Here is a 27,979-nt window from a genome sequence, read left to right as displayed (position 1 = left end):
CAAGCACTCAATAAATACAGATAATTGATTGATGTCAGGAGGGCATGCCCAAGAAGAGTCTGGAAGGGAAAGTCCCAGTGAACTGTGTCCCTGGAAGGTGACCCAAGATGGTGAACCTTCCCAGAGTGGGATATCCCTCCCGGAGGTCCCCATTTTAGCCTTATTATGTCCACATGACCCAGGCAAGAAAGCTTAGAAGTTGGGGCTTTTGGGCAAATTTATGTAGCTATTTTTGTCGTTGCTCGGGATGAGATGCTATTTAAAGAAGGATCGCTGGGATAGCAGTCTTCGTAACTGAACTGCTGTGCTTCAGGAAGGAAAAGTAAAACTCTGTTTCTCTCACTAGGTCTTGGAGGTGGTTTTGGTTATGTCGTTGGAGGAATAAACTGGGATCAAACCAGTTTTGGAAGAGCTGTGGGCGGACAGCTGCGCGTCATCTACGTCTTCACCTCAATTACTCTGAGTGTGACGACCATTTTGACTCTGATTAGCATTCCTGAGAAGCCCCTGCAGGTATTTGACAAGAAGAAAACAGTGATGAAGAGTCCAAGCCTTCCTCTTCCACCTTCTCCTCCTGTTTTGTTTGAGGAAGGCACAGATGAAAACCTCAGCTCTCAGAGTGCCACGCATTTATACGCAAGTTTTACCAGCCCTATTTCCCCCCTCAGCCCTTTAACACCGAAATATGGCAGCCTCATCAGCCGGGACAACTCTTTGACGGGGATTAATGAGTTCGCATCCTCATTTGGAACCTCAAATATTGACAGCGTGCTCATCGACTGCTTCACCGGAGGTCATGACAACTACTTGGCGATCGCAGCCAGCTTCCCGAGACAGGCCATCAGTGTCAGCTTTCCCAGGGCTCCCGATAACTTTTACGGGCAAGATAACAGCCTTCTAGAGAGAGGGGACGTTTCTCTGACTCCTGGCCCAGATGGAGAGATGTTAAGAGTGGGCTCTCTGGATGCATCAAAACCTCGGTCAGCTGGGATTCTGAAGAGGCCTCAGACTTTAGCCATTCCGGATGTTGTCTCAGGAAGCTGTCCAGAAAGTAGCAGAAGGAGGAACGTGACCTTCAGTCAGCAGGTAAAAATAATTATCTCTTGTGTTTGGAGAACACTTTTGTTGCTCCAAAGTGCTCTCGTGTCGGTGATCTCATTTCATCCTCACAGCATTCCTGGGAGGTAGGGAGAGGCAGGTATTAGCATTCCCAGTGTTCAAATGGAGGCACAGAGAGGTTAAGTAACTTGCCCAAAGACACACAACAGACCAATAGCAGATCTGGAACTAGAATTTAAGTCACCTGACTCTCAACCCCATGCTCTGGCCACTATACCATGGGGCTGTCTATGATCTGGAGGCATTTTTTAGGCAGTAGTTACTGTCATTATTTAGATCATATAATCACAAATTCAATTTAGCTAGAACAGTGTCTATTGGGTAACTCTACAGAGTCATATTTAAGCAGAAGATCTCAATGAGTGTAAAAAAACCCAAAAAACCTTTTGGCTAGTGCATACTGTTGTACACAACTTTGCCTAAAAGTGTGTCAGTGCTGACAGAATTAAAAATCCCAAGGTGGTGAGTGTGTCCACTAATTCTGTTGTATTGTACCCTCCCAAGTGCTTAGTATAGTACTCTGCACATAGTAAGCACTCAGTAAATGGCATATATTGATTGATTGCCAGAAAAAATGTCAGAAATTGAAATGCCATATCAGAAAATCTGACTGGAAATGCTTGGCACATTTCACTTAGTTCTATGTGGCTCAGTGAAGAAGTATTTTTAAATCAATCAATTAATCAGTTGTATTTTTGGGTGCTTATTTTGGGCAGATCACTTAGTACAAGTGCTTGGAGAAGTACAAAACCACAGAGTCGGTAGATGTGATCCCTGTCCACAAGCAGCTCATAGTCTGGGAAACATTTAAACTCTTGCACGGTTTCTGAACCTCAGACACCTTCAGAGGGAGATTTCTGCGAGAAAATTGTGTCTATCTGACAGCAGCATCAGCCCACTGGATCCTCCAGAGAAATGCCTTTGGCTCATCTTCAGGGGTAGGGGAGAAGTGATCTCACTTGGTAAAACAAGGCCACCTGGAAGGCTGTTTCACTTGGGTTTAAGCTGCAGTCTGGCTTCAAGACAAGGCCACTGATTTCCCTGGAGCAAGATCCCTGAATTCCAATTTCAACCTCACTGCTGAATGGCTGGGTGGCCTCAGATGGGTAAGCTGAGGCCCAGAAAAATGATTTCCCCAGTCATGAACTGGAAATAACCACCCCTGCCCACTCCTGACTCATCTGTTCATGATGGAGGATGATGAGATTATTTTGGCAGAGAGTGCTGATTGACCTGGAGATAACTGGTGCATTGAAATTCTGCAGGTTCAATGGAAAAGATAGTTGGGAGGGCTTGGGGGATTAAAAAATGGATAAAATTAATTATAGGGTCACACATATAGAAGTTTAGAAATCCACATGGGTTATCTGATAAATGATAGCACCTTCTCTACACTCTATTTAACCGTTCCATTCATCAAGTGCTCTTGTCCTTCAATTCTGCTTGTTTCCAATCCCTACCAAAGCCTTTTACCTAGTAGACTGCTTCCACACAGATGTCTCTTCTTGACACTGATTTTTGATTTCTTATTTCTTGACCACTTCTTGACCTCTAATTTTTTGCAGATATAGGGTTAGTAGGTGAGGCTTACCAGCAGGTGGGCACAGTGGACCAAAAGTAGATGGGGAGAAGACAGGAAAAGCTAAAAGGCATCAACAGATGAGACAGAGACATAGAAATAGAGAGCCAGAGAACACGAGTAGCCACTGACTGAATAAGACAGGTGAGACAGAGTGATTGACTAAAGTTCTTGTGTTCCAGGTTACTCTCCCAAGTTCTTACTATAATTCTCTGAATTCAATAGATGCTCACTAAATATCACTGACTGATTCAGGAGAGCTCCTTGTGGCAGCGTTCATATCTACCATCTCTATCGTACTCTCCCAAGTGCTTAGCACAGTCCTCTGTATGCAGTAATTTTGCAATAAATGTCATTCATTGACTGAGAGAGACAGATAGAGAAACCCATAAGAAGCAGTGTGGTTTAGTGAATAGAGCACGGGCCTGGAAGCCAGAAGGACCTGGGTTCTAATCTCCGCTCTGCCACTTGTCTGCAGTATGACCTGGGTGAGTCACTTAACTTCTCTGTACCTCAGTTACCTCATCTGTAAAATGGGGATTAAGAAGTTGAGCCCTATGTGGGACATGGGCTGTGTTCAACCTGATTAGCTTCTATATACCCCAGAACTTCATACAGTGTCTGGCACATAGTAAGTGCTTAACAAACACCTTTAAAAAAAACAAACCCGGGCACCAAGAGGTAGACAAAAATAGGAAAGATGTAGGATGACAGATGGACAGAGACTGGGACAGAGAGACAGAGGAAAAAAGACAGGAAACACAAGGCAGGGAAACTGGAGCTACGAGAGATAGGGCCAATGAAACAGCAGGAGGCAGAGAGATGAAGAGAGACACATACCAAAACACACACAGGACACTCACTCTGATGATTGTCCTCAGGCAACAGTGATAGCAGCAGCAACAGCACAATAGGAGACAGTCAGAGAATGCATCCTCTTCAGCTACCCTGAGCAGGCCTGCTCTGCTCCCGAATGAAGGGGCTGCTGTCGCTGATGTGGAGCGTAGTGGGCAGGAAATGTTGAGGTGAAGAGAAAGCTGCCTGAAAAGTGACCCCCAAACCTTTGGAAGCAGAAAACCTGAGGAATAGGGGTGCAAGCCAGAGCCAGGATCAGAACTAGCAGAGGTGCTGATTGGGTGTCTGAACCATCTTCCTTTTGCTTTATTGCTGTAACTAACTGGCCTGCAGGCTACACCAAACTTCTTAGTGGCCACAATAATAATAAAAAAAAAATTGTGGTATTTGTTGAGGGCTTACTATGCACCCGGCACCGTTCTAAGTGCTGAGGTAGATACAAGATAATCGGGTTGGACATGGCCCCTGTCCCACATGGAGCTTACAGTCTTAATCCCCATTTTACAGATGGGGGAATTGAGGCACAGAGAAATGAAATGACTTGTCCAAGGTCACACAGGAGACAAGTGACAGAGCCATCATTAGAACCCACATCCTTCTGACTCCCAGGCCTGGGTTCTTTCCACTAGGCCATGCTGCTTCTCCATGAGGCCCCAGGTGGTGATTTGACATGTCTGGCTTAGAGGGGATAAAAATAGAGCATGTGCAAAAATACTAATTCAACAGAATGTGGACTTAAGTTAGATCTTCAGTTTGACAAACTCAAGTGAAATATACTGGCAGATACTCAACTGGCTAAAGTCTGGGATCTCTATTTTTTGCTCCTTGATATAGTGCTTCTTTTCCTAGAGTTTTTAAATAATTTTTAAATTATTAGTCACATTTTTGTCCTCACTACGTACCTGGGAAGTACAGAGAGGTGGATATTGTTATCTTCAATCGATCAATCAATGGTATTTATTAAACACTTACTATTTCTAGAGCACCGTACTAAGCAGTTGGGAGAGTATAATACAACAGAGTTAGACACATTCCTTGCACACAGTGAGAGCTTACAGTCTAGAAGAGAAAACAGATGTTAATATAAATAAAAACGTATAATATATAATTTAAAGATATGTACATAAGTGCCAAGGGTGGGGTAAATATTAAATGCCCAAAGATCACAGATCCAAGTGCATAGACGATACAGAAAGGAGAGTGAGCCACAAGAAAGAAAGCTTAATCGGAGAAGGCCTCTTGGAGGAGAGATGACCGTAATAATACTTTGAAGGTAGGGAGAGTGGTGGTCTGGCATATATGGAGAGGGAAGGAGTTTCAGGCTAGGAGGAGGACATGGGAAAGGAGCTTGTGAGAAAGACAAGATCGGGGCACAGTGAGTAAGTTGGTGCTAGAGGAGTAAAGTGTGTGGGCTGGATTGTAGTAGGAAATCAGTGAGGTGAAGTAGGCGGGGAGAGTTGATTTCTTTAAAGCCAATGGTAAGGAGTTTCTGTTTGATGTGGAGTGGATGGGCAACCAGTGGAGGTTCTTGAGGAGTGGAATGACAAGGACTGAATGGTATTTTTTAGATAAATGACCCAGGCAGCAGAGTGAGGTAAAGATTGGAGTGGGAAAAGATAGGAGGCAGGGAGGTTAGTGAGGAGGCAGAAGCAGTAGTCAAGGCGGGATAGGATGTGTGCTTGGATCAGAGTGGTAGCAATTTGGATGAAGAGGAAAGGACAGATTTTAGCAATGTTGTGAAAATAGAACCAACAGGATTCGGAGACAGATTGAACATGTGGGTGGAATGAGAGAGACGAATTGAGAATGTGGAAGAAAAATTCACAATCTCTTCGTTGTGTTCAAAAAAGGGTATGTCGGAGACAAGTTTATTACTACTAGCACCTCTTCTAGCACTAGTCGGGAGGGGTGGTTGAAGGGCAGAATTTCCTCTGCTAGTCAAGACCAGCTCAACTTCAAGCAGTGCAGAGTTTCTTTATATATACAACTAGTACAGTATCCACACTGACCAGAAGAGCACAATACAGAAAGACGGGCAGCAGTAATTCCCACTGGGTTATTTCCCACCCAATCCCAGGGCCTGCTTTGTTCTCCAGGAGATCAAATACAGCTGATAAGCAAGGCCAGGAGTCCTGACTTGCTAAGGGAGGAACAGCTTCATCCTGTATTGAGATGATATGCTAATATCCCTGATAATTCAGGCCCTGGAAACAAAGAGAAGAGGATTTGTGATGGCTTGCCTTGAGTGGCAAGGTTCAGCAGTACTTGGTTCCTTATTATGAGGTAATCAAACAGTCAAGGAGGCCTAGAGTTGAAAAAGCTCAGAGTGGAAGATCTCAGAGAATGTTGGGGGGGGAGGGGGAGACAGGTATAATGGAAGCCCTTGACCATTGTGCTTTCACAAGGACAATGCCAAGGTTATGGGTCTGTGAGATAAGAAGGATCATGGCTTTGTCTACGGTGATGGGAAAGATAGGGAGGGACAGGGCTTGGGTGGGAAGATAAGGAGTTCAGTTTTGGATATGTTTGAGGTGTCAGTGGGGCATTCATTCAGTCTTATTTATTGAGCGCTTACTATGGGCAGAGCACTGTACTGAGTGCTTGGGAGAGTACAATACAACAATAAGCAGACATATTCCCTGTTCACAATGAGCTTACAGCCTGGGGAGGTGAGGGGAAGAAATGAATATAAATAAATAAATTACATATAAGGACAAAAGTGCTGCGAGGCTGGGAGGGGGATGTACAAAGGGAGCAAGTCAGGGTGGTGCTGAAGGGAGTGGGAGAAGAGGAAAGCAGGGGCTCAGTCAGGGAAGGACTCTTGGAGGAAATGTGTCTTCAGTAAGGCTTTGAAGAGGGGGAGACTAACTGTCAGTCAGATTTAAGCAGGGAGAGTGTTCCAGACCAGAGGCAGGATATAGGCTAGGGGGTGGTATCAAGATAGATAGGATCCAGGCACAGTGAGAACAAACACTCTGGGCATGTCACTCCCCTCCTCAAAAACCTCCAATGGTTGCCTATCAAGCTTCGCACGAAACAAAAACTCCTCACTCTTGGCTTCAGAGCTCTCCATCACCTTGCCCCCTCCTACCTCACCTCCTTTCTCTCTTTCTACCGCCCACCCCGTACACTCCACTCCTCTGCTGCGCACCTCCTCACTGTCCCCCATTCACGACAATCCTGCCATCAACCTCTGCTTCTACGTCCCACATCCCACCTACCTCTGACCTGGAATGCCTTCCCTCCTCACGTCTGTCAAACTCTCTTCCTCTCTTCAAAGCACTACAGAGAGCTTACCTCCTCCAAGAGGCCTTCCCAGACTGAGCCCCCCTTTCCCTCTGCTCCCTCTCTCCTCCCACCCTCTGCTCTTCCCCCTTCCCCTCCCCTCAGCACTGTGCTCATTTGTATATATTATTTTGTATATTATTTATTACCCTATTTATTTTGTTAATGAGGTATACATCCCCTTGATTCTATTTATCTTGATGATTTGTCTTGTTTTTGTTTTGTCCTGTTTTGCTTTGCTGTCTGTCTCTCCTGTTTAGACTGTGAGCCCGTCACTGGGCAGGGATTGTCTCTGTTGCCGAACTGTACATTTTAAGCACTTAGTAAAGTGCTCTGCACATAGTAAGCGCTCAATAAATACTATTGAATGAATGAATGAAGTTAACATTAGAGGAGCAAAGTATGGGGGCTGGACTGTAGTAGGAGAGTAGCGAAGTGAGGTAGGAGTGCTTTGAAGCCAATTGTGAGGAGTTCTTATTTGATATCGAGGTGGGTGGGCAACCACTGGAGTTTTCTGAGGAGTGGGGAAACATGTCCTGAATGTTTTTTTGAAAAATGATCCGGACAGCAGAGTGTAATATGGACTGGAGTACAGAGAGACAGGAGGCTGGGAGGTCAGCAAGGAGGCCGATGCAGTAATCCAGGTGAGATAGGAGGAGTGATTGTATTAATATGGTAGCAGTTTGGATAGAGAGAAAAGGGCAGATTTTAACGATGTTGTGAAGGTGGGACTGACAGGATTTAGTGATGGATTGAATATAATAATAATAATGTTGGTATTTGTTAAGCGCTTACTATGTGCAGAGCACTGTTCTAAGCGCTGGGGTAGACACAGGGGAATCAGGTTGTCCCACGTGGGGCTCACAGTCTTAATCCCCATTTTACAGATGAGGGAACTGAGGCACAGAGAAGTTAAGTGACTTGCCCACAGTCACACAGCTGACAAGTGGCAGAGCTGGGATTCGAACTCATGAGCCCTGACTCCAAAGCCCGTGCTCTTTCCACTGAGCCACGCTGCTTCCCAATATGTGGGTTGAATGAGAGAGAGGAGTTCAGGATAATGCCAAGGTTAAGGACTTGTGAGGCAGGAAGGATGGTGGTGTGTTCTACAGTGATGAGAAAGTCAGGTAGAGATGTTCTGAAAGCAGGAGGAAATGCGAGACTTCAAAGGAGAGAGATCATGGTTGAAGATGAAGATTTTGGAATCATCTGCATAGAGAGGGTAGTTGAAGCCATGGGAGTGAATGAGTTCTTTAAGGAAATGGGCATGGATGGAGATTAGAAGGGAATCTAGAACTGAGCCTTGAAGAACCCTCACTGTCAGAGGAGGAGCCAGCAAAAGAGACAGTGAAGAAGCAGTCAGAGAGACCGGAGGAAAACCAAGAGAGGATAGTGTCTATGAAGCCAAGGTTGGATGAGGTTCTAAGGAGAAAGGTGGTCTACAGTGTCAAAGGCAGCTGAGAAGTCTAGGAGGATTAGTATAGAGTAGAGGCTGTCATATTTGTTAAGAAGAAGGTCACTGGTTACGTTAGAGAGGGCTGTTTCCATGGCATTAAGGTGGTGGAAACCATATTGGAGGTGATCGAGGAGAGAACAGGAAGAGAGGAAATGGAGATAGCAGTTGTAAACAACTCTGTCAAGAAGTTTGGAGAGGAATCGTGGGAGGGAGATGGGGTGATAACTGGAAGGGAGCCATGGAGTCAACAGAGGATTTTTTTAAGATAGGGGATATGTAAACGTTTGAAAGCAGTAGGAAAGAAGTTATTGGAAAGTGAACAGTCGAAAATGGCAGTCTTTAAAAGTATGAAGGGATGGGGGCTGAAGCACAGGTGGAGGGGGTAGATTTAGAGGGGAGGGAGAGATCTCTTCTTGAGTTACTTCAGGGAAAACAGAGAGAGATGAAGAGGGAAGAGAGGAGTGGCGATTCAAGGGGAACAAGGGAGATTTTAGGGAGATCACGCCTGATGGTTTCAATTTTGTTGATGAAGTGTATGGCCAGGTTATTACAAGAAAGAGGTGGTCGGGGCCAGGGAACGGGAGGTTTGAGGAAGGAATTAAATGTTTGGCACAGCCGGAAGGGACAGTTAATATAGGAGTGAATTAGGAAGAAGTATTGTCGTTGGACAGAGGAGAGAGCCCAACGGAAGCAAGTAAGAATGAATTTAAGGAAACTGAAGCTCAAAAAGGTTAAGTCTCTTGCCCAGGTTTTGCAGCAGGCCAATGGTAGAACTCAATTAACTTCTCTGGGTTTCTTTTTCTCATCTGCAACGTAGGGGTTCAATATCTGTTCTCCTCCACTTAGACTGTGAGCCTCATTTGGGACAGAGACTGTATCATTCTGCATTGTAACATTTTTTACCTCAGTGCTTAGTACACTTAGTACAGTGCTTGGCACTTAGAAAGCACTTAAATGTCACAATTACTATTATTAGTTTTGGAACCTGGTCCTCTGACACCCAGAACTTCACTCTTTCCACAACACCACGATCTCATCCTAAAAGTACTGGGACTGACAGCATTACAAGTCTATAGTTGAGTCATAGCAACCAAATCCTTTATTCTTGAAACATTTACTGTCAAAAATAATTAGTTCTCGCCCAGTATCTCTCAGACGTTTGGAATGTCCAACAAACCAAACACTCATTTCCGCCGAGTCACTGTGAATTGAAACCTAGCATTAAGCAAACCAAGCCCCTTTGGGATAGGGGTGTTTGGTGCCAAAATATTGTTTTCAAATCCCAGGAAAAAAAAATCCACTTTTCACTTAACTGGCTTCACAATCTGGGAGTTCTTGGGAATATCGGGTCATTGCTTGCGGGGGTACAGGGCACTGACTTGATTGCTATCAAGTAGCTCTCACTTAGATGAAGTTAGTCAAATATTTTTCCCTATTTGACTTTGCCATAATGGAAAGATCCAGGATAAAAAAACAGTGAAATGACTCCATTTCACTTAAGCGTGGGCGGGTTGAGGGGAACAGGTCAGAGTGCGTGTTTTGAGAATAGAGCAGGCTTTAGCTATTACTCCACCTACAGCAAGAAACAATTGCCTAAAAGCATTCTGCATGATATTATGTGGAAGCCGCTTTGACCCAGACAATTTTCGCGAGACAATTACTCTCCCCTTCTTCAAAGCCTTACTGAAGGCATATCTCCTTCAAGAGGCCTTCCCAGTCTAACCCCCACTTTTCCTCATCTTCTACTCCCTTCCGGGTCATCCTGACTCTCACCCTTTGCTCTTACCTGCCTCTCCCCACCCTACAGCACTTATGTATAGATCTGTAATTTCATTGATTTATATTGATGTCTGTTTACTTGTATTGATATCTGTCTCCCTCCCCTGCACCCCCTCTCCCCCACATCCAGACTGTGACCTCGCTGTGGGCAGGGATTGTCTCTATTACTGTATTGTACTTTCCCAGATGCTTAGTACACGCTTTGCACACAGTAAGCGCTCAATCAATACTATTGAATGAATGAATGAACGACCCCCTGGACTTAGAGTGCTTCTTGTGGGGGCAAGGGGGAATCCCCTCACCCACCCCCTGCTTCACCGGCCCCTCCCAGGTTCCTAATAACACAGTGGTTTTCTTCTAACTCAGGCTATGCCCAGCACTGTCCACCCTCTGCCACTCTCCTGGTGCCACCATTGCTGTCCCATCTCATATCGGGCCCTGAAGTGGTTGTTTACCTCATGTACTTTGTGCAGCTGGCCCTGCTGGGGAAGAGGAAACAAGTTTGTTCATTAATTGAGGAGGGATATAAAGAACACCTGAGATTACTTTACAACCTCCCATATCCTTCATTCAAAGACAGTGGAACTAGGTGTCATCCCCATTCATTGGTTGACATGAGATAATAATAACAATAACAGTAATTGTGGCTTTTGTTAAGTTCTTACTATGTGCCAGGCACTATACTAAGCGCAGGGGTAGATACAAGATAATTGGGTTGGACACAGTCCCTGACCCACAGAAGGCTCACGGTTTTAACCCAATTTTCCAGATGAGGTGACCCAGGTCCAGAGAAGTGAAACAATTTGCCCAAGGTCATGCAGCAGACATGTGATGGAGCCAGGATTAGAACGCAGATCCTTCCGACACCTAGGCCTGTGCTATATCCACTAAGTCAAGCCCTGTCTCCGAAAACTGAGCCCCCAAACTGTGTTTAATAGTTTCTATTATTGTTGTACTCCTGATTTATTTTTCCAAGAGGTTTTAGGGTGATAGTAGTAATTTGGAAAGTTTGTTTTGACTTATATGTGTTTTATGATCTTACTCAACAGGTTGCTAACATTTTGCTGAATGGCGTGAAATATGAGAGTGAACTGAATGGGTCGGGAGAAGTTTCTGAGCAGCCGCTTTCCATGAAGCGTCTCTGTACAACCATCTGTAACATGCCCAAGGCACTGCGTAATCTCTGCATCAACCACTTCTTGGGTGAGCACAGACACAGTCACATCATCATAAAAATAATAACAATAATAATTAGGGTTTTGAGTAAGTTCTTACTAAGTGCCAAGCAGTAGGCCAGGCACCAAAAGGATAATTGGATTGGATACTGTAAGGAAAGTGATTTTGTCCTCTTGGAAGAAAATGGGGTAAGAATGAAAATTTTCAACATTAACAAATGTTATTTCCAAGAGTCTAGGCATTTTTTAATAGTATTTGTTAAGTGTTTTTTGTGTGCCAGGCATGGAACTAGATACAAATTAATTGAATTGGACACAGACTATGTTCACATGGGGCTCGGAGTCTTAATCCCCATTTTATAGATGAGGTAACTGAAGAACAGAGAATTTCAGTTACTTGCCCAAGGTCACACAGCAGACAAGTGGCAGAGCTGGGATTAGATCCCAAATCCTCTGACTCCCAAGCCCAAGCTCTATCCACTTGGTGACATTGCTTTTCCATGTAGATGCTACTTATGTGAGATTCTGGCCTCCTGAGTGGGGGATAAAAAGATTCCTTGCTTTTGTAAGGGGAATGTTGCCTTGTGTGGTTTCTGGGGGGTTTTCAGCCCTAAATCCTGGCCAAATCCTGGCCACTGAGACTTAAAGCCCCCTAGTTCTTCCTTCCCAGGAAAGACTGGTCTGGGATTCCTGCCTAACAAACCCCAAATCCCTGCATCCCTACTGCTGCCTTTTGCCTCAAGTTTAGGCATCTCTCCAAAGGCAAGGGGATCACTTGAGGACAAGTCTACCGAAGCCATCCTGGGGCTGGCTACAGGAAACAAGCAGAGAATGGACTCCCTCTCCATCTCCATCCTGCAACTTCCTGGGTCAGGGTACCTCCCCAGCAATTACAGCTTCTTCTCCAACCAGGAGACCCACAGGCAGACACCAAGATCAGAGATTTCAATAACTTTTAATAGACTTCTTGCAAATAACCTTGGTGTGTTAATCAAACTTTCTTTCCCTAGATCTATTCATTCATTCAATAGTATTTATTGAGCGCTTACTATGTGCAGAGCACTGTACTAAGTGCTTGGAATGTACAAATCGGTAACAGATAGAGACAGTCCCTGCCCTTTGACGGGCTTACGGTCTAATCGGGGTAGACGGACAGACAAGAACAATAGCAATAAATAGAATCAAGGGGATGAACAAATACTTTCCTACCCAGGACAACTTTCCTCTGGGCAGCCAGGTCCTCAAGTTCTCCTCAACTTCTCCCTTCTTCTCTCCGGACATCCTAAGTTCCTGTCTCTCATCCTCTCTGAACTCCGAGACCTTCCAATGCCAGAACCATTCTGTGCCATTTCATTCCCCAGGAGGCAAAAGCCTCTCTCCCGCCGAGTCCTAACCTCTGGACCTCGAAACCTTCTGGGTATTCTAACCCTCTGAAATCACATGAAGCAGCAGGGCTTAATGGGAAAAGCACAGACCCGGGAGTCAGAGGGCCTGGGTCCTCTGTTCAGATTTCATTTGACCTTGCCCAGACTTGACCTTGGGCAAGTCACTTAACTTCTCTGTGCCTCAAGTTTCCTCATCCATAAAACGGGGATTAAATGCCTATTCTCCCTCTTACTCAGACTATGAGCCCCATGTAAGGCCCAATGCTTAATATAGTGTTGGGACTTAACAAACACGTAACCAAAATACCATTATTAACATGTCTGTATTCCTTCCTTATGCCCTGGGTCCTTACAGGGTCACAGCTCTGAGCCCTTCCTGCATCCCACCCTCCAAGGATCATGGCTCAGACTTCTCTCCCCAAATGGCCAAGAATGGCTTATTGGAAAGAGCATGGGCTTGAGAACCAGAGTGGATTCTAATCTTGGGTCTGCCACTTGGCTTCTGTTTGACCTTGGGCAAGTCACTTAACTTCTCTGTGCCTGTTACCTCATCTGTAAAATGGGGATTAAAAATGTGAGCCCCAAGTGGGACAACCTGATTGCCCTGTGTCTACCCAAACTCTTAGAACAGTGTTTGGTGCATAGGGCTTAACAAATACTATAATAATAATTAATATTATTCATACATTCAGTCAATCGTATTTATTGAGCGCTTATTCAGTCGTATTTATTGAGCGCTTACTGTGTGCAGAGCACTGTACTTAGTACATGGAAAGTATAATACAGTAATAGAGACAATTCCTGCCCACAATGGGCTTGCAGTCTAGAGGGCTTACTGTGTACAATGCACTGTATTAAGTGCTTGGGACACTACAATGCAACAACAGACCCATTCCCTGCCTAAAATGAGCTCACAGTCTAGAGGGGGAGACAAACATTTATGTACATAAATAAATATATAAATTACAGAGATATACACACATGTGCTGAGGGGCTGGGAGGGAGGATGAATGAAGGGAGCATTTCAGGGCAAAGCAGAAGGGTGTGGGAGTCAGGGAAGGCTTCTTGGGGGAGATATGCCTTTAATAAGGCGTTGAAGTGGGGGAGAGCAATTATCAGTCTATGAGGAGGGAGGGTGTTCCAGAACAGTGGCAGGATGTGGGTGAAAGGTTAGCAGCAAGATAGGCACGTTTAACTAATTAAACTAATTAATACCATTAATGGCTGCTCAACTGAACTTCTCTCAGGGAGGGGTACTTAGGAGCCTATCTCCTGGGTTCCTTTTTCCCCTGTTCCTGAGTGACCACCATAAGCTTATGTCATAAGCCACTAGCACTTGTGTACATATCCTTTTAAATAAATATTCATTTATTTATTTTAATGTCTCTTTCTCCCCCTCTACACTGTGAGCTCATTGTTGGCGGCGAACGTGCCTGCCAACTCTGTTATAGTGTACTCACTCAACATTTAGTACAGTGCTCTGCGAGCAGTAAGTGTTCAATACATATGATTGAAGCCAAAGCACTGAACTCAGAACCAGGAGCTGTCTGATCCACACTATGACCAATATTAAGTTATTTTACATTTTCAGAGTATCTATTTTATTCTGAGCAGTAACCAACTGTTGATTTGAGATTACTGCTGATCCTTGTGATTTCTCTTTTTAGGATGGCTCTCATTTGAAGGCGTGCTACTATTCTACACAGACTTCATGGGAGAGGTGGTATTTCAGGGGAATCCTAAAGCCCCCCACAATACTGAAGAATATCAAAATTACAATGCTGGGGTTACCATGGGGTGCTGGGGCATGTGCATCTATGCATTTAGTGCTGCCTTCTATTCAGGTATGAAACTGCAGAGTGGGCGGTGAAGTTCCCAAGGCATATTAAGTTCTCCTAGAACTTGCAAAATCCACCCCATGGAAAACTCACATTGGCGGTACTTGGTGTTCCACCACCGCCTACGGGCACGTGAGCAGTTTCTTCAATAATGTGACATGCCGAGTCCAGGCAAGTTCACGCTGTTGGAAGAACGTTCCCCAATTCCCTAGAAGCGTACTCACTAGAAAACATAGTGAAAACCCTCATGATCTCAGACTGAGTGTACTCCTTGGATCCATCAATGTATTTCTGAGTGCCTATTGTGTGTCGAGCACTGTATTCTTTATAGGTGTCCTTTGCATTCAAAGAAGATTCCACTGATGGTGAAATTCACCCATGGGATTGAAAAGGCAGGACAATGCAGGACCCTAAGAAATTCACCCATGGGATTGAAAAGGCAGGACAATGCAGGACCCTACAGTCTGGCCCCGCTGTGCACAAAAAGAGACTGTTATGTTGTCCTGTTTGATGCCTTCAGTGCCTGGTGCTGTTTTCACTTTTGCCTCTTTGTCTCTTATTTCTTACCAAGGTTTTGTGAAAAAGAGTCACTTCTTTCTTGACAGCATGCTGGTCTCTCTTCAGCTATTAATACCCGCTTTTCTGCTGGGAAGCAGCACTTTCTCAGGCTTTGTTTTACCGTGTCCTTAAAATATTCCCTCTGTCCTGTTTTCTTCTGATGTCCCAGTTTCACCTCTCCAGAGAGCAGTTGTCTGGGTCTCCTGCTGTCGTTCATTCTCCTCAAGTGTCCCTCCCAGCTCTGTTGAGATAAGCATAGAGTTTGGGAGAGTACTACAGTGATAGAAAACATGAGCCCTGCCCCAAGAGTCTTTACAATCTAATGTGGGAGGCAGACACACAATAATTTAAATAGGAGGAAGGAGTTCTTAAATAATGGAGGGTGCAAATTAACGTAAATCTTTAATTGATCAATCTCTCCTTTGAATCACAATTTTCATTTTGGAGCTGGCCCACTTTCTAATAGAGATCTGTTTGTGTCATACTATGAAGAATTCAGAGCCAGAATCTCTGTAATCACAAAAGTGCAACTGTCTTCTTAAATAACCCTTCTAGCACTTGGCACCCTTCCAAAAATGTCAGGGGACTGGTGACTTGCCCAGGGTTATGTATGTACATTAAGAAAAGTGTAATCATGTGGAATGCAATCTTGTGTAGAGAGTAAAAAATTGTATGAGGTATCTCGTACAAGCTTGGATATGGGATGCCCATTTTTTCAAAAATTCTCCATGATCACTCTTTTCCAAGTAAAAAATCAAGATATTGCTAATAACAAGCCCACTTTAATTCACTCTACTAGTAATAGTAATTACTATAATTGTTATGGTACTTATTAAGCACTTACAATGTGCCAAACACTCTTCTAAGCACTGGGGTAGATAAAAATTAATCAGGTTGGTTAACCACACTCTTAATCCCCATTTTTTACAGATGAGGTAACTGAGGCCCAGAGAAGTGCAATGACTTGCCCAAGGTCACACAGAAGACAAGTGGTGGAGCTGGGATTAGGATAACTGTGGTATTTAAGTGCTTACTATATGCCAGGCACTGTACTAAGCACTGGGATAGATACAAGCTAGTCAGGTTGGACATAGTCCCTGTCCCACATGGGGCTCACAGTCACGTACGACAACCTGATTACTCTGTATCTACCCCAGCGCTTAGAACAGTGCTCTGCACATAGTAAGCACTTAACAAATACCAACATAACTATTATTAATCTCCATTTTACAGATGTGGTGACTGAGGCACAGAAAAGTGAAGTGACTAGCTCAAAGTCACACAGCAGACAAGTGGCAGAGCCAGGATTAGAACCCAGATCCTTCTGACTCCCAGTCCCATGCTGCATCTATTAGGCCATGCACTCTTCTGAGCACTCTTCTACTGGATGAGGGTAATCACAGTAGGCATTTCATCAACCATGGGTATTTTCAGGGTCTTTGCAGATGCAAATGAGGCAGCACCTCTCTGGGATATAGGGTGGGGCTTTCTCTCCCATTTTCAGGTGGAGAGAAAGTCCCAGGAAGCTCCAGGCCTTCTAGGAAGTCAGTGAGAATGTCTGGATGAAAAGTTTGAGTTTCAGAAAAATTCCTTCAGCGTTCAGACCACTGGGCTGTACTGATACAGACCACAACCCCTTCAGAGATAAAAAAAAAGTGGTTGGTAAGAATGATGGAAATACAAACTATAACTCTGTAATCCAAAAAGCTCTTCTCTGGGCTGATCATTGCCTAAACCCGAATAGGTCAGCTGGACTTTGACCTGGCTTCCTTGCATTGGGAAAATTAATAGCCAAACTCTGCTAACCCCCAATAACTTTGACTGTAAACCCCACAAGGGCAGAGAACATGTATGTCACTCTCCCCACCCTTCAAACCTTACAAAAAATCTCATCTCTTCCAAGAGGCCTTCCCTGATTAAGCCCTCATTTCCCCTACTCCCTCTCCCTTCTGCATCACCCTTGGACTTGGATTCGTACCCTTTATTCACCCTATTCTCAGCTCCACAGCATTTAGGTCCACATCCATAATTTATTTTAATGCTTGTGTCCCCTCCTAGAACATAAATAAGCTCCTTGTAGGCAAGGAATGTGTCTACCAACTCTATTATATTGTACTCTCCTAAGCACTTAGAACAGTGCTGTGCACACAGTAAGTGCTCAGTAAATATGATTGATTGATTGTACTTCCAGAGTGCTTAGTACTGTGTATTGCATTCAGTAGGTGCTTAATTACTACTCCAACTAACTTTTTAAACTCTGACAGCCCAGAGGGTAAACTATTAACAGGGGAGAGATAGCCATCTAATCGGAGTGACTTTTCTGGCAATTTATTCTCTGTCTTATAGCCATGCTAGAAAAACTGGAAGAATACCTCAGTGTCCGCACCCTGTATTTCATCGCCTATCTTGCCTTTGGGCTGGGAACAGGCCTCGCCACCCTCTCCAGGAATATCTACGTGGTTTTATCCCTTTGCATAACCTACGGGATATTATTTTCTACTCTCTGCACCCTCCCCTACTCTCTTCTGTGTGATTACTACCAGAGCAAGAAGGTAAGTGTCTCTCCTACCTCCTTTCCCTCGAAAATCCCAATGTGGAGCAGATTTTACCTCGTCCAGGCTCTTCTCTGCTTGGCGTCAGGTTAGGTTTTTATTTTTTAATGGCTTTTGTTAAGTGCTTACTATGTGCCCTGGACTGTACCAAGCACTGGGGCGGATACAAGTTAGTCAAGTTGGACACAGTCCATGTCCCGCATGGGGCTGGCAGTCTTAATCCCCATTTTACAGATGAGGTAACTGAGGCACAGAGCAGTTAAATGACTTGCCACACAGCAGACAAGTGGCAGAGTTGGGATTAGAACCCATAGGTTACGCTAACTGAGCCTCTCTCCTCTTCCTTTTCTTCCTTTCCCTAGATGTGCATCTATTAGACCCCAAATTTCAATCAATTAATCAATCATATTTATCAAGCACTTTCTGTGTGCAGATCACTGCTCAAAGCACCTGGAGGAGTACATTATAATGGAGTTGGTAGACGTGTTCCCTACCCACAAGGAGTTTACAAATATTTTAGGATTCATGTGCTTATGAATGGAAGTTAGAGAGAAGAACGTTCCCATCATCCCTGAGTGTTGCCTTTCCCTCTCCTCTGGACAAGGGCCCAGGAGAACATACCTGCTATAAACAGCTTCGTGTCTCTGGGCCAGTTCCATCCTGCAGCCATTAGAGTCAGCTGGATCCCTTTGGATCATGGCCTTGGGAATTTAGGACCTGATGTTATGTATTCTTCAGGGTGGCACTGCTGCTGTCTCTGGGTGGCCACCACCTCTCATCCAGGCCTGAGCTTGGTTCCGGATGGGTGGAGTGGGCTGCAGCATTAGCGACCCCAGCCTAGGCTGGAGGGGCCAGTGTGGGTATCAGATGAGGACCACGCCCACCCAAGCCCCGGGCTTCATATGACCCAGAGCTGTGCTCTCTCCTGGCCAGAGCCCCTGTGCTGTCTGACATGGACCTGGGAATTGGAGGAGGGCGGGGCCACTATTGAATTAGTTTGGCAATTGCTCCGGCCTCAGTGTTCTTGGTTGTTGAAGGTCCTAAGCAGTTACCCCTCTCTCCCTCCTCCTGCCACATCACTTTCTTTAATTATAGTATTTAATAATAATGATGGTATTTGTTAAGCATTTACGATGTGGCAAGCACTGTTCTAAGCCCTGGGCTAGATACAATCTAATCTGGTTGGACATAGTCCCTGTCCCACATGGGGCTCATAGTCTTAATCCCCATTTGATCGATGAAGTCGCTGAGGTCCAGAGAAGTGAAGTGACTTGCTCCAGGTCACACAGCAGACAAGTGGCGGAGGGTATTAGACCCCAGGTCCTTCTGACTCCCAGGCCCATGCTCTATCCTCTAGGCCACGCTGCTTCCCTTATTTATTCCTGAACTGCCATGTTTAGCTGCGGATGTCCTTTCCAGGCAAGGATGGCTTCAGCTGGGCCTCACTGGGAGGGGAAGCAGGGCGCATGGTCGGAGGGGAGACCCGCCTTCCAGAGCACTTGGGGCAGTGGGGTTATCAAAAGAGCAGAGAGGATGTGAAAAATATGCCCCATCCCCAACTTCTGCTATGGAGTCAAGTTCAGTAGAAGGACTGCAGAAACACTCTCTGAAGTTTCACTGTTCAGATGTTTAAGTAAAAGTCACCTAATCGCTCTGCTGTTGGCCTGATTACTTCAATAGTGTTCAGTCCTATTTTGGCCACATCCAAGTACTGCCTGTCTTAATAAGACCAACCTCTGACTCTGACGAGACAGAATGGGGCAGTGAGGAAGGCAGTGGTCCTCAGGATAAGGCTGAAAGACCAGGGGCTCTTCATCAGCCACTTCTGGAAAAGCCTCAACATTTTTGATTATCACTTGTAGCTGTATTTCCGCCAGCACTCAAGTCCTAAGTAACTCACTAATTAACAAGTGAGTACTTCTGCAGGCCCATTTCTTTGTAGAGAGGGGCTGCTTCTTTACCAGCCAAGGTGACGTTCAGATAGATGGGAATGAGCTGGAGGCCTTAGGTTGAAGCCAGACCAATTGTGGTATTTGTTAAGCACTGTGTGTCAAGCTCTGAACTAAAGCACTGGGGTAGGTATAAGATAATCTGGGCTTTAATTAAAAGTCTGGGCTCATGAGTTCGAATCCCAGCTCTGCCATTTGTCAGCTGTGTGACTGTGGGCAAGTCACTTAACTTCTCTGTGCCTCAGTTCCCTCATCTGTAAAATGGGGATTAAGACTGTGAGCCCCACGTGGGACAACCTGATTCCCCTGTGTCTACCCCAGCGCTTAGAACAGTGCTCTGCACATAGTAAGCGCTTAACAAATACCAACATTATTATTATTATTATAATCAGGTCCCATATGGAGCTCACAGTCTAAAGCTCAGAGAGGTTAACTGACTTGCCCGAGGTCACTCAGCAGACAGGTGGTGGGGCCAGGATTAGAACCTAGGTTCCCTGACTCCCAGGCCCAGGCTTTTTCCACTAGGCCAGGCCCCTCTAGACTGTGATCTCGTTGTGGACAGGGAACATGTCTGTCTATTCTGTTGTATTGTGCCCTCCCAAGCACTGAATATGGTGCTCTTTACAGAGTAAGCACTCAATATATATGTATGATTGATTGATTGTTTGCTGCTTCTTGTGGAAATTTCCAAGGGGATTCACCTCCATTATAGTATAGGAGTATTTCCGGACACCAACATCTTACAGATAAAGCCTCAGCAGTGTCCTTCTGCCAACTGCAGGATATTTTTTAATGGTATTTCTTAAGCACTTACTATGTGCCAGGCACTGTACTAAGCTCTGGGGCCGAATTGTACATTCCAAGCACTTAGTACAGTGCTCTGCACATAGTAAGCGCTCAATAAATACTATTGAATGAATGAATACAGAATTGTCAGGTTGGACACAGTCCCTGTCCCAAATGGGGCTCACAGTTTTAATCCCCATTTTACAAATGAGGTAGCTGAAGCACAGAGTAGTTAAGTGGCTTGCCCAAGGTCACTCAGCAGACGTGGCAGACCTGGGATTAGAACCCTGATCCTTCTGGCTCCCATGCCGTGCTCTATCCACCAGGCCAAGGTGCTCCTCAGTGTGTGACCAAACTGTCTTCCCCTTTAGACTGCAAACTTACTGTGGGCAGAGATCGTGCCTACCAACTCTATTGTATTGTACTTTTCCAAGCGCTCAATACAGTACTCTGCACACAGTAAGCAAATAGCAAAAAATAAGCAAATAAGCTGCATGGCTTAGTGGAAAGAGCACAGGCTTGGGAGTCAGAGGTTGTGGATTCTAATACCAGCTCTGCCATTGTCAGCTGTGTGACTTTGGGCAAGTCACTTAACTTCTCGGTGCCTCAGTTACCTCACCTGTAAAATTGGGATAAAGACTGTGAGCCTCACGTGGGACAACCTGATAACCAGTATCTACCCCCAGTGCTTGGCACATAGTAAGCGCTTAACAAATGCCATCATTATTACTATTATTATGAAGTACCATTGATGGGTTGACTTGGTCTCACAATGATAATGAGAGGAAGGCAAACTGCCTGCCTCCCTCCCTTCTGATGCTCACTCAATCTGACCTGAAAACGGAGCTGCCATGTCACTGCCTCAGCAGCGAGGACGTATCCCTGCTCCTTGCTGCCCTAGCTAGTGCTGCAGCCTGCAGACCCATATTCCTACACCAATGCATTTCTGGCTCTGCAACTTGTGGTCGAGGCCTTCTGCTATGGACCACAGTGTTGCTGTTGTAGTTATTATTGTTATTACAGTATCTGTTAAACACTTATTATGTGCCAAACACTATATTCAGTGCTGGAATAAGATAATCTGGTACCGACCCTGTCTCACACAGAGCTCAGAGCCAGATATTGAAGCCCCTTTTTACAAATGAGGAAACTGAAGCACAGAGAAGTTTAAGTGACTTGCCAGAGGCCACACAGCAGACAAGTAGCTGAGTTAGGGTTAGAACAAAAATCGTCTGACTCCCAAGACTGGGCTCTTTCCATTAACACAGTCATGTATCGAGGCCCATCGTTCCTGGTTTTCTAAATGTGGAATCTTCAGGTGTCTTTCCCCTCAGTGTGACTCAGAAATGATTTCCAGTCAGGACCATTAAAGGCTATAAAACTAGCCCCCAAATGAGTAAATTAAAAAGTCAGGAGGTGACTTCCATAAAATGAATAATGTACGATCGGAGGGATTGAGAGTAATCTGATGCTTAGACTTACTGGGACTGTAGCACCTTTCATTAGCCCCAAAGCAAAGAAGATTGTTGATTGAAGAGATTTATCTTTAAAAAGTACCCAGAATGCTTTGTGCTGTAGAAATTCTTGGGAATAGATAAGATGGCTCGCCTCACAAAGTTTTCTTTCAGGTGCCCAGGTTTTCATTCCTGTCCCTTAAAATAAAGAACAGGCCCCATAACTCCCCAGATCTTCTCATTTCTTGATATTGAGTCAGCATTCCCTAGTGGGGAAAGGGTGAGAAGGGGTTGTGCAAACAAATCGCTTTAAAAAAATGCTTCTTAGAATGCCACTCCTCATTTGGTGGTAGTCACAGATTTTTGGGAGGACCATCATCTCTCAGAAAAAAATGAAACAACAGACATGGTTTATCTTTGTTTATCTCTCTGACTGATTTCCTGCTAAAAGGGAACAGTGGAAAATCTGGGCTCTCTCTGTGTGGGTCCCTCCTTGCTCTCCATGGGCCCGGAATGGAAACATCTGTGTTTGGCACAACTTTGAACAATTCTGCACTTTATTAAGAGTTCGTGCCCTAAGCTCTGCGTTGTTAACTCAGTCACAGTGTCTCTCACGTTTTTCTCCCTCTAAAATCAGTTTTCAGGGTCGAATGTGGACGGTACGAAGCGAGGAATGGGGGTGGATATCTCCCTCCTGAGCTGTCAGTACTTCTTAGCTCAGATTCTGGTTTCCATCATTATGGGCCCCTTGACCTCAGTGGTGGGCAGTGCCAATGGGGTGATGTACTTTGCTAGTCTCGTGTCCTTCACTGGCTGCTTGTACTCCTCCCTCTTTGTCATTTACGAAATTCCTCCCAGCGAAGATCTAGAAGAAGAGCACCAGCCCCTTCTGCTGAATACCTAACATGCTGGGGTCTTCCGCTTCGGGACTCGCCCTCAGAACACGGGCACCGTTGGCAACGCTGAGTGTCAAACCAATAAAGTAGCCAAATTGCCTTGAGCAATCTCCTCAAGCAGTGTATAGTTGGCGAGACTTCCTGTGGCTATGTAAATATGTAACTCTGGAAAATAAAGGAGATTACTCTTTACTCATAATGATCACTGGATCAGCCTTTTCAATGACCTCCCTGCCTCTAGTGCCTCCCCTCTCCAGGCCATACTTCACTCTGATGCCTGGATCATTTTTTAAGAAATTGTTCCAAGCACATCTGCTCATGTCTCAAAAACCTTGGGTGGTTTCCTCTCAGCATCAAGCAGAAACTCCTGACCACAGGTTTCAGGCCACAAAATCAGCTCTCTCTTCCCCTCTCTCTCCTCTTTGTCCATTCTTATCTTCAATCAGTCACTCAATGGAATTTATTGAGCACTTACTGTATGCACAGTGCTGTACTAAACACTGAGCGCTGTACTACATACCACCTCACTACACCCCAGCTCACGCGCATGCTCTCTCTCTCTGAAACACACCATCTCACTGTGCTTCGTTCTTACCTCTCCGCCTTCCTTCCCCCGATAAGGCTCTTCTTCCTGCCTAGAATTCCCTTCCTCTTTAAATCTGCCAGACCACAGGGATCCCCATGTTAGCGGTCTTTCACAAACCACACCTTTCCTGGAGGCCCTTCCTCGTGAATTTTTTTTTCCTTTTTTTTTTAAATGATATTTGTTAGGTGCTTACTGCATGTCAAGCCTTGTTCTAAGCACTGGGGTAGATATGAAGTAACCAGGTTGGTCCCAGTCCTTGTCCCACATGGGGCTCACAGTATTAATCCCCATTTTACATATAAGGTGACTGAGACACAGAGCAGTGACTTGCCCAAGTTTATACAGCAGGCAAGTGGTGAATCTGGGATAAGAGCCCAAGTCCTCTGATTCCCAGGCCTTCTCTTTCCAGCAAGCCATGGAAAAAGATACTGGATTCTCTTTCCAGTAGGCCATTCTGCTTCTCCTGGGTCACATCCTCCTATTAGCACTGCTCTTTTACATCACCTCCATACTTAAAAGACTCACCACGACCCCTAGATTTTCTGGCATGTCAACTTTGATACTTAAGTACCAACTCAACAATCTATTCATTTTTCCATTCCCTTTTTCCTCCTATTTTGAATTTTAAGCTATTTGAGGGCAGGGATTGTGTCTTTTTACTTTATTGTACTTTCCTAAATGCCCAGTACCATGCTCTGCACACAGTAGGTACTTAAATCTTACTGACTGATTGAAAGCTAAAAATTTGAAGCAATATATTTAGTAACAAGGTGTTGCCACAATGGGGGTGATTGGAGAGCTGCTCTGTAAATAATCAAATTGGATTGGAATGGGGGGTTAATGCTGGCCCTGGGCAACTCATGGAATTTGTAGATGGCAAACACCTTATGGATGTGTTTATATCCTGCCTGGATTGGGTTTATCTGTACCCTGCTGGGACTGGGTGTGAATATCTGTATCTTTATTATATGGGTCTAAGCCTTTCTGACTAGACTGAGTCTACCTGTCTCTTGCTGGAATTGTGTTCACCTGTATCCTGACTGGGTGTGAATAGCTGTATTCTTACCAGGTATGTTTAATTGTATCCTGTCTGGATTGGGTCTTCCTGTATCATGATGTTGGTATTTTTTAAGCGTTTACTATGTGCCGAGCACTGTTCTGAGCGCTGGGGTAGATACAAGATAATCAGGTTGTCCCGCTTAGGGCTCACTGTATCTTGACTGGATGTTTCTATCTAAATCCTGACTGGATTGGATCTACCTGTAATCTTGACTGGATCTCTTACTGAATCCTGACTGGGTTGCATTACATTTGCCTAACTAAGATTAGATTCATTCAATAGTATTTATTGAGCCCTTACTATGTGCAGAGCACTGTACTAAGAGCTTAGATTGTACAAATTGGTAACAGAGACAGTCCCTGCCCTTTGACGGGCTTACAGTCTAATCGGGGGAGACAGACAGACAAGAACAATAGCAATAAATAGGATCAAGGGGATGAACATCTCATTAAAACAATAGCAAATAGAATCAAGGTGATGTACATCTCATTAACAAAATAAATGGGGTAATGAAAATATATACAGTTGAGCGGATGAGTACAGTGCTGAGGGGATGGGAAAGGAGAAGGGGAGGAGCAGAGGGAAAGGGGGAAAAAGAGGGCTTAGTTGAGGAGAGGTGAAGGGGGGGTAGAGGGAGCAGAGGGAAAAGGGGAGCTCAGTCTGGGAAGGCCTCTTGGAGGAGGTGAGCTTTAAGTAGGGTTTTGAAGAGGTGAAGAGAATTAGTTTGGTGGAGGTGGGGAGGGAGGGTGTTCCAGGACCGGGGGAGGACGTGGCCCAGGAGTCGACGGCTGGATAGGCGAGAACGGGGGACGGTGAGGAGGTGGGCGGCAGAGAAGCGGAGCGTGCGGGGTGGGCAGTGGAAAGAGGGAAGGCAGGAGAGGTAGGAGGGGGCAAGGTGATGGAGAGCCTTGAAGCCTAGAGTGAGAAGTTTTAGTTTTGTGCGGAGGTTGATACGCAACCACTGGAGGTTTTTAGATGTGCCTCCCTCTATCCGGACTGGATTGGATCTACCTGTATCTTGACTGGATGTGTCCATCTGAATCCTGATGGTGTGAATATCTTTTTATCACCTTCAGATGGCCTAACTTTATCCTGGGGCAGGGCTGGTGGGTTACTTTAGATGGCAAGCAGTGGAAGTATCTTCTTGGAAGGAAGATCCTTTCTGTTCAACATTGTTGCCTGGGGGCCTCATGGTAATACCAATATCTCATATCCAGTTTTACCTCAAATTATTTTTTCTCTGGAGTCAATTAGCAGGGCAGCCCCCAAGGGCCTGCTGCATTCCCTGCCTGGCCAGGGTTTTATTTGTGAACAACAGGGGCAATGGAAGGGCTGGCGTGTGCAGAGCATTTGACCTTTTCTCAGATTGAGCTCTTCCAATCCATCAATCAGTGGCATTTCCTGATGCTTACTGTGTGCAGAGTCCTGTCCTATCTGCTCAGGCTAGGACAATAGCAGAAGACCCAGCCCCTTCCAAGACCTGCCATTCTCCAGCAAAGCACTGGCTCAAACTGCTCTTTAGCAGCCAGAATGACTCAGATTCAGAACATGGTGGCTCTTTTCATTCCTGGGCACTCCCACAGTTCTCTGGGAATTTGATTCCCATAGTTAACCATCAACCAGTGAGTCTCCTGCCATGTCCATTGGGTCAGTCTGGTCCCACAAGGACACTTTTGCCCCAGAGCAGTGCGGTTTGTCTATTTTCGAGATCTTAAATTCCCCCTCTAGACTAAACTTGTTGTGGGCAGGGAATGCAGCGTGGCTTAGTGGAAAGAGCACGGGCTTCGGAGTCAGCGGTCATGAGTTCTAATCTTGACTCCACCACTCGTCAGCTGTGTGACTTTGGGCAAGTCACTTCACTTTTCTGTGCCTCAGTTACCTCATCTGGAAAATGGGGATGAAGACTGTGAGCCCCACGTGGGACATCCTGATTACCTTGTATCTACCCCAGCGCTTAGAACAGTACTTGGCACATAGTAAGCACTTGACAAATACCATCATTATTATTATATTGCCATATTGTACTCTCCCAAGTACTTAGTACAGTGCTCTGCACACAGTAAGCGCTCAATAAATACGATTGACCTACTGACTGGTGATGCACAGTGCCTTTCAGGGCACCAAGTTTAGGGTTCACACAGACCTCACCAAGACATTACAACCTGCAACATGCCCAGCTTTTGAGCCCATCCACAGATTACCGTATTGATACCATAACAACGTCACATGGAATGTGATTCCCCCATCTCAGGACGGCCTAGGGCCTGAAACCGCCCTGTGTTCACTCACCTCTGCACTCAGATTCACTTTGTCCAGAAGGGAACATTAGAGCAGCAGAGATGGCACCAGAAGCCCAGAAGGGAAGCCTGGCCGGAGGTTAAGGGTCAGTTGGTATCACACCAGAACAGAAGAAACTGGTTTGAGTCAATGACTCACATTCTTGGTAAACCCCCCACTTCCCCCAAATAAAATATGATCAAGCACAAATCCTCCTTTGAGATCTTCCCGGTGACTGGGTGGGAGGGTTCATGACTTACCTCTTCTCAGGGCTGGTTTCAGGCACTATAAGAGAGAGGCGATATCCTCAGGATACACTGTCAGAGGGGCCTGCAGAGGTGAAAAATTTGTAATTGTCCAGTATGAGGGGCCTGCAGAGGTGAAAAATTCATAATTGTCCAGTCTCTCTCCGCCCAAATCAGACATTCATTAATTCAGCAGTATTTATTAAGTGCTTACTATGTGCAGAGCACTGTACTAAGCACTTGGATGTATAATTTGGCAACAGATAGAGAAAATCCCTGCAACGGGGAGACAGCAAGCAAAGCAAATCAGAACAAAACAAAATAAGGCAACATCATCAAGATAAATAGAATCAAGGACATACACACCTCATTAACAAAATAAATAGGGTAATAAATAATATATTCAAATGAGCACAGTGCTGAGGGGAGGGGAAGGGCTATAGCAGAGGGTGGGGGGGAGAGGGGAGGAGGAGCAGAGGGAAAGGGGGGCTCAGTCTGGGAAGGCCTCCTGGAGGAGGTGAGCTCTCAGTAGGGCTTTGAAGAGGGGAAGAGTTAGTATGGCAGACCAGGAGGAGGGCATTCCAGGATAACGGTAGGACGTGGGCCAGGGATCGATGGCGGGATAGCGTGAATGGGGCATGGGGCCTACACTATGTGGGGTGGCCTTGGACTGGAGGAGGGGAAGGGGCATTGTGACTCCAGAGAGAGGGGGTGGGGTCAGGTCCCCCCCCCAGAGAAATGCTTCAAGTTTAAGTGGTCACACAGACCTCCCCAGGGCAACATTACATCCCGCAGTAGGCCCAGAGTTGCACCCGCTCTTAGAGTGCTGAATCAATACTACAACCAACATGGACCACGATCCCCCAGCTCAGGTGGGCCAGGGGCTTGGAACCTCCCTGTATCCACTCGCCACTGCACTCTTCTCAGGCTTGCAAATAGACAAAAAGGCTTTACTTACTCTCCTCAATTCACCTACCATGCCACTCTCTCTCTGGAGGAACAGGGAGCGAATGGAACAAAATCAGGGCTCTTCACCACATACTGCTTACCTGGGTGATGTTGGTGGCGGGTAGGGGACAAGGAGAAAGGTGAACTGCCTTCTACACTGGAAAGTTGCAAGATTCACAAGAATCAACAATGACACA

General features: G+C 45.4%; 1 protein-coding gene and 1 long non-coding RNA gene across 9 annotated transcripts in view; one reads left to right on the top strand and one right to left on the bottom strand.

Annotated features, from left to right (window-relative positions):
* Positions 1–22,865, top strand: part of SLC45A1 (solute carrier family 45 member 1) — a 41,261-nt gene extending 18,396 nt beyond the window's left edge. For 3 of the 5 annotated variants that reach the window (XM_029066162.2, XM_029066163.2, XM_039912080.1), the window contains 5 exons: positions 347–1,086; positions 11,123–11,276; positions 14,301–14,477; positions 17,376–17,581; positions 22,408–22,865. In XM_029066162.2, the coding sequence (XP_028921995.1) occupies positions 347–1,086; positions 11,123–11,276; positions 14,301–14,477; positions 17,376–17,581; positions 22,408–22,674 (1,544 nt within the window). In that variant the 3' untranslated portion in view covers positions 22,675–22,865. The remainder of the gene's footprint in view (positions 1–346; positions 1,087–11,122; positions 11,277–14,300; positions 14,478–17,375; positions 17,582–22,407) is intronic. The other 2 variants (XM_029066165.2, XM_029066167.2) reach the window with 2 other exon arrangements.
* LOC114812216 lies at positions 1,053–27,976 on the bottom strand. Of its 4 annotated transcripts, none has more exons than XR_005660030.1 (4): positions 27,884–27,976; positions 26,850–26,919; positions 15,039–15,270; positions 1,053–1,177 (listed from the first exon to the last, which is right to left on the bottom strand). It is a non-coding gene; the product is annotated as an uncharacterized LOC114812216 (long non-coding RNA). The 4 variants fall into 4 exon arrangements; XR_005660029.1 differs by lacking the exons at positions 1,053–1,177; positions 15,039–15,270 and adding exons at positions 22,695–22,831; positions 26,602–26,678; XR_005660028.1 differs by lacking the exon at positions 1,053–1,177 and having other exon boundaries at positions 14,476–15,270; positions 27,811–27,976.
* Between the last annotated feature and the right edge of the window lie 3 nt (positions 27,977–27,979).

This window comes from Ornithorhynchus anatinus, chromosome 5 (genome assembly GCF_004115215.2).
Source record: "Ornithorhynchus anatinus isolate Pmale09 chromosome 5, mOrnAna1.pri.v4, whole genome shotgun sequence".
NCBI classification, from domain to species: domain Eukaryota; kingdom Metazoa; phylum Chordata; class Mammalia; order Monotremata; family Ornithorhynchidae; genus Ornithorhynchus; species Ornithorhynchus anatinus.
This window is presented reverse-complemented; position numbering and strand designations above follow the sequence as displayed.